This window comes from Schistosoma mansoni, chromosome 1 (assembly GCF_000237925.1).
Source record: "Schistosoma mansoni strain Puerto Rico chromosome 1, complete genome".
Classification (NCBI taxonomy): domain Eukaryota; kingdom Metazoa; phylum Platyhelminthes; class Trematoda; order Strigeidida; family Schistosomatidae; genus Schistosoma; species Schistosoma mansoni.
The window spans coordinates 60,959,088-60,965,672 of record NC_031495.1 but is presented as its reverse complement, the minus strand read 5'-3'; the positions used below and the strand labels follow the sequence as shown (position 1 = coordinate 60,965,672).

General features: G+C 33.9%; 1 protein-coding gene across 1 annotated transcript; it reads right to left on the bottom strand.

Annotated features, from left to right (window-relative positions):
- Window positions 1-1,587: 1,587 nt before the first annotated feature.
- On the bottom strand, window positions 1,588-4,540 carry Smp_196910 (hypothetical protein; the record flags this gene model as incomplete). Its single annotated transcript, XM_018795086.1, has 4 exons — window positions 1,588-1,893; window positions 2,592-2,837; window positions 3,718-3,888; window positions 4,313-4,540. The coding sequence occupies 4 exons, from the start codon at window positions 4,538-4,540 to the stop codon at window positions 1,588-1,590; spliced, it is 951 nt and encodes a 316-aa protein (XP_018649434.1).
- Window positions 4,541-6,585: the final 2,045 nt, after the last annotated feature.

Sequence of the window (6,585 nt, the reverse complement as noted above, 5' to 3'; positions counted from 1 at the left end):
CAAAGGTAACTCATTCGTTCGTTTATGTGAAAACGAGAGACTGACCACCTTCTTAGGATGTCATTAAAAGCCATTAATAATGATAATAACTATCTTCGAGTTAAGCGGTGATTAGGCATATGTAACATTCCAACTATTCAATGAAGATCCTATCTCTCGTCAACTGATTATTATTCTCGTCTGGTACGCTAAGTCGAACAGCAGGATTGGTCACTTGTTCTACCACATGTAAGTTGTGCTTCTATTGTAACAAATCCTACATTATGATCGAATTCGAATGATGTTTCATAGTTTTGGAAAATAAGGATTTCCGAGCAATATACTGGTCCTAATATGGACAAACATCCTGCCCATGCCACACAAAAGTAAATGAAAATTTTAAAAAATACGTTTGTTAACAACTTTTCAGGGATAACAGTAAATAAAGCGGGTGGCACGATCCTTGAGGCCAGTTTAGACGTTGACACATCCCTCTCGAAACAACACTGCATTGGAGGATAGAAAGGCTTTCAATGCACTCGAGAAATTGCAGTTTTTTGCATTCTTGCTAGATGAAATTGCTATCTTCAATAAGTTATACGGATAAAGATCGATTCCTAAATAGTCGAAGAAAGTATAATTTTTATGTGACATATGACGTAACTTGTCGAATATCTCATCACGCGAAGGATGAATCTCGTTGGCTATATATATTACGGGTTACAAATACACAGTTCGTATCAGTATCATGAGAGTCTAACGTCTTAGTGAAGTTTTTCAATTGACACAGGTTTCGGGCAGTTCTGTTTGAAAGACCGGGGGAAACATTTCGTATTATAGGTTCATTAGCAATGTTTGCACATAAAGAAGGTGGAGGCATAAGAGAAGTACGAATAGAGGTGGAAAAAACATACGGAGGCGGAAACGCGGTCTTGTGGATAATGTTCATTTGAGCGCTGTTAGGAGTGCTTGACTCTTCCCGGTTCATTACATCTTCAAAGGAAACTTCGTGATAGATCTAAGAAGACTTGGCTGGTCGTAACGTTTTTATCAATCTAGGAACCTTGCTACAAAGGTCACAACTGTCTCTCTGTATTAGCTTCATAACTCCATGAAGCTAAGCGAGGTGCCATTTAAGAACTGACTTCTAAGTTTTTGCACTCAACTAGTTGACTGTAAATTTGAACCTTAATCCACCTACTCTAGTTTGGACAGTCGGAGAGTATGGATTACGAACCTTTACGCAAAATCTGGCTGAGCACATAAACCCCCAAATGTGTCCGTATGGTAAACTGTTTCGTTAATGTAGCTAGATTGGCCATTTAAAATGAATATAGATTTCCTACTGTATTTGCCTCAATATAACTCATTGTATTTTTTATTTTATAACGGTGTAGTTTAAAAATACGATTTTCATATTTCTGAAATATAGTATACAATGTTGTAAATCTATACAAAAGATCCATTGTAAAGCAGTATGACAAACGATACCAAAGTATATTATGTTACATGACAATATCACTTGTGATTCTCGTCTTTATAAGTTTTCTGAAGTTTTGTACGAGTAATATATCGGCTAAGGGTGTTCTCAGAAGTTCTTGCCACCTTCTAACTGGCTTTGTCATCACATGAATCCCCATTGAAAGAAATAAACTGCAAGAAGTTTGCTGCAATCGAAGCATCATCCGGGATTGTATTTAACTGGTCAAATTTTAATCGTTGTACCGCAATATATCGGCGTTTAAGTCGTATAAGGCTGCCAATCGTGTACTTAGTTTCGGAGTTTGTAATTTGAAGAACTACATCTCGGTTATGCTCGTTTTGGAAACACGTAGGAAGATCGACTGACGAAAGACCACTGGTTTGACTTTGAAGGACATGATCTACGACTTGCTGCGTGATATGCTCCAGATTCTGAAATTCAGTATGTTGCATATAGGAACTTGATAAAAAAATAAATGCTTTTACACATTCAATATGTTGCCTAACAGGTATCGTAAGTCAACTTTAATAAACGATGAGTTTTTATTAATAAGAATGCTATAACGTGTAATTATTGAGATTTATAAAATAAAAAAAAGTTTTCAACTTTCCCTGCAAAACATTATAAGTTCAATTTAATCAAAAGAGCGAAATGACCAATCCATAACTTAGTTTAAATACCGTCGGTAGACTCTGTTAGACCAACTATTCGGATCTTAAAAGTAAAGTGAGAGAGGACTGTTAGCTGAATGAATTGTATGTAGAGCTTATGACACGTAACTTTTTGAAAAGATAAAAGATTAATGATAAAACTATAGGAACTAGTACTTTTAGAGTTAACGTCGAAACCAATTGTGTTGAAGTCGATAAATGCCAGGCTGTTATAAAATGCTTTAACTGTAAATGTATCAAAACCGCTCATTGAGTAAGTTCTGTTAACCTGTAAGTGACGAATCAGCACCTACCCCTATACCGTATTGATAACTGCTGAGGTGTGTTATTGCTTGGTCAGGTACCTTTCCTATTGGTTCGGAGTGATAGCAAATTACCAATACTGAAATGTAGTATCTTTGTTTATGACTTGAAAAATATTTTTTCAATGCGCCAAAAGAGAGCTTTTACAAACTTACTTGTAGGAAGTTAGATGATGAAACAATTGTCGGTTGTGTTGATTTATTCGGTTGAATTTTTCCTTTACATTTGTTGTTTAGCAGCTGTTTTATTTGTATAACTACTGACTCCATATTATCAATGCTTGATGAATTCCAAAGATGAGGTTCAATAGTTATAAGCGGGTTATCCCAACGCTGTGTAGACTGAGGACGTTCAAACCTGCCAATCATATCCGAAAGCAGATCATCAGGATACCGACTAATCTAACAATGAAAATTTAGCAAAGAATTATAAATTGATTAATATTCTGTAAAAATATCGAAATAATGTTTGCAGTTACCACCAGTACAACAATAAATAACATGTGGTCGGCATGTCTACTAAAACATCTTACAATCACACTAATGTGAATTTGTCTGTCCTGATAATCAGTGGCAGCAATCATACATTAGTAATAACTGGATAAAGTCATATTTTAGTGGCAAAGAGTGGATTTATGGTGAACTATATGGACTAAAAATTAGGACTGCGTAATGGATTCAAGAAAAACATCCAGGTCTCCGACTTTCAGGCAGTTAACAGGAAAGTATTAGTTGTAGTACTTACATACATAACAGAATGTATGGTGATGGATTTTAAGAGTTATCTAGAATGTAAGAATAATTTGTGTTAAGTGAAGCTTTGATATGTGGATAGACTAAATATGCTATTGGATTTTCAAAGTTTATATTATTTGTATTTTTCTATTGATATATATATTCTTCTTTTGATAGAATGATACTTTGGAGTTTTTGCAAGGAGCTTGAAAGTAGCATACATAAGAAAATGACAACTTTAGTTTACTGACCTAGTTTTGGTTTCGTACCACTTCCATCCTTTTCTTATATCTGCAGGAACTTACTGTTTCGTAGGATGCTAATTATCATTGAAAAACAGTTCAGTGCCCCAAAAACTACAGTATGGCACTGACCGCAGATCCGCTTTAAACTTTGTCGGTTTTTAGAAGATCGACTTGGTACGACAAAATCAATATTTTTGAGGAGAACATTTACAAGACTGGCTATCGTATATAAATAATAACAAATATGATAATAATAAACAGATAGATGAACAAGTTAATGAACAAGAATAATTAAAATTTACTTTCGAATTCCAATTTTCTGAAATTTCAGGCGGGATATCGCTGAACAAAACAATCTGTTGATGTTTATGAGATTTGGCCATACAATATAATTCGTATCTATAACCCTTGATATAATTGGGTGCATCCATGATTACTATAGTTGATTGATTTTGTGTAAGTGCTCGTTCAACCTGACCATCAAACAGACAAGAATTACAAAATGTAAAAAAACCTATCAACAGAAAAATATAGGTGTAGTGCCCCCAAGATAGGCAGTTAGAAAAATGAGGAAGCTGTTGACGTTAAAAGAAGTAACTGCCACTGAAACCTATAAACACATAATCATAAATAAAGTTATAGCTACCAATTGATGAGATATACATTATCCATAAATTTCATAAAACACATTCCTTGTAAATATACGCTTAACGGTTTGGTGTTAGATCACTGGAGGGAATCAACAAGAAAGTTTGAGTTTACGTTTTGTCTTGGGTGTCACTTATAGCAACAAATATCTCTACGTGATTGGTTTATTTCCTCAAACTACTTATTAATCGACTAGATACTGTTAATATATACACTAGATATATTATATTAATGAAAGCTTATTCATACCTCTGATTTTTGTTGACCGCGAAATTCACGTTCTTTTTGGGAATCTGCATAAATATCACATCTGATATCATAGTCAGTAGTTATTTTTGATTGTAGATTACCACTTTTAAATTCATCCACAATGAGAATTGAATAATGAGGTAAATGTTGCTTTAGTAAATCAGCTAATAGAGAGACAATGGTTGATTTACCTGAACAAGGATACCCGCATAACAGAATTAACGGCATTTTGTATGTGTAATTACTGAAAAAACAGTAATGTGATGAATACTATTGTTTACTCTATATTATCAAATAAATAAACAAAGGATTTACAATTAGGTGTTATAAATCGGAAGAAAGTAATTAATATTATGCTGTTTAGGTTTAAGTGATATGCAACTTATTAATCGTTCTTATAGATTATTATAAACTCTATTATACATAAGTTTCATGAACATATGAAGCACAATTCGATAAATACTATCAACACAAAGCGTTATCAGAGGGAAACTATTGAATAGGTTTTTGTTTGAGCGGAATAATTTCAAATAATTTTTACTCTAAACTAGAATCCGTACTGAGCAGTGAGTGCATTAATTTGTCTTTCATTAAAATCATGAACCGATCCATGTTAAACTACCACTATCTTATCTCAACATACTGCACGTAATATCGAGTCACCTAGACTAGTGGTCACATTGCAACTTGATCGATAGGATTCGATCTGTACTAGGAAGGACCTGACATACATGACATTGATCACCACCCAGTGATCAATCAATTGTAAATGTTAAACTACCACTGGGAACCTGGAAGCACTGGACAACCGTTTCGTCCTAGTACGGGACTCCTTAACAGTGGGCCTTCACGATCCCTCATGCAGGACTCAAACCCAGAAACTTAGGTCTTGCACGAACACTGAACCACTAGACCATTGAGTCAGCATCCAATGGTGTTAATATCTAACTTTAACCAATCCACAAATAGTTTGGATTTTCCCATTGTTGATGTTAAAGGTTCTAATCAATCAGTCTCTATTGGCATATGCAGATCCTGAATGAATTCCCTTGATATTGTCGTCTAGTCAAAATCTTAAATAAAGTTGATTTATGGTTAGCGATGGAAGCCACGATGCACGTCCTGACTTCTTGAGGACTTTTCAAATGAATACATCTACATCCCAAAGTTAACATTGCAATTCCTCTCTGCTAGCCACAATCAAGCTTCACTAATAGATATACGAACAGTAATTATTCAGAAGAGGTTATTCCCGACTTCAAAGAATTTATGAAATTTAAATTGTTTACTCAGGTTGTCAGATAAAATCTTATTAATATACAACATTATAACATGAATCTAAAAACATGACAACTGATTTGTATAGTTCACAAATAAACATCACAACTGGATCACTAGTAAATTCCTTATTGCTTTAATACAACACACATGAAAATGTTATAACTGTTTGAAAAGTGTCATAACTTTATCTTAACAAAGGTTTCAACTCCGATATGGCTTAGCGTTTAAAGGATGTGTACGTAATTATATCAAAAGTTTGATTTTTGAAAACCACATGAAGTACTTGTTTATTTTTGAAGTGATTTACAGATCTATAAACGATAAAAAATAATAGAATTATTACAAATGAGAGGTTTATTGTGTTTTGATGAAACGAAATTTTCAATTGTTCAAATCAATGAATGAAATGCTAATCGATAGATAGACGAGGTGACGGCTACTCATGAGATCATATTATTGACTTAGGTCCCTAAACAATTATTAATCAAAGACAAGACCGCTAGCCGGATGAATAACTTTTTATAATCGTAGCACACATACTAATTGGTCTAATATAAACTAGACGATGTGCTTCGGGGTCTAGGTTCATCATTTGCTATTGGGTCATAAGTTTGAAGCCGATCTGTCATCTAACACTTGGAAAGTTCTATGACATATGTAGCTTTTTAGGGCAGATATGATTTATAACCCTGCCAATGAAAACTATATGTCTCATGGGGTCATATTCACTAGCAGCTCAATGTATTTCAGGCTTTGATTAACAATTATACTACAGAATCGCTGAAAAATTATGCCTTAAAACATTATGAATATTTAGTCGTAAATTATGCCTCGAAATATCAACTTTCAAAAAGTGAAACCGGATGTAGTTTACTGTGTTGTTCATAGATTTTTTAATAATGTCTAAATACTTGGATGAGTCACAGTTACATATATAATGGTTGTATAATGGTAATGATATAGTCTAGTGGACGAATTCGAATGAGAATAAA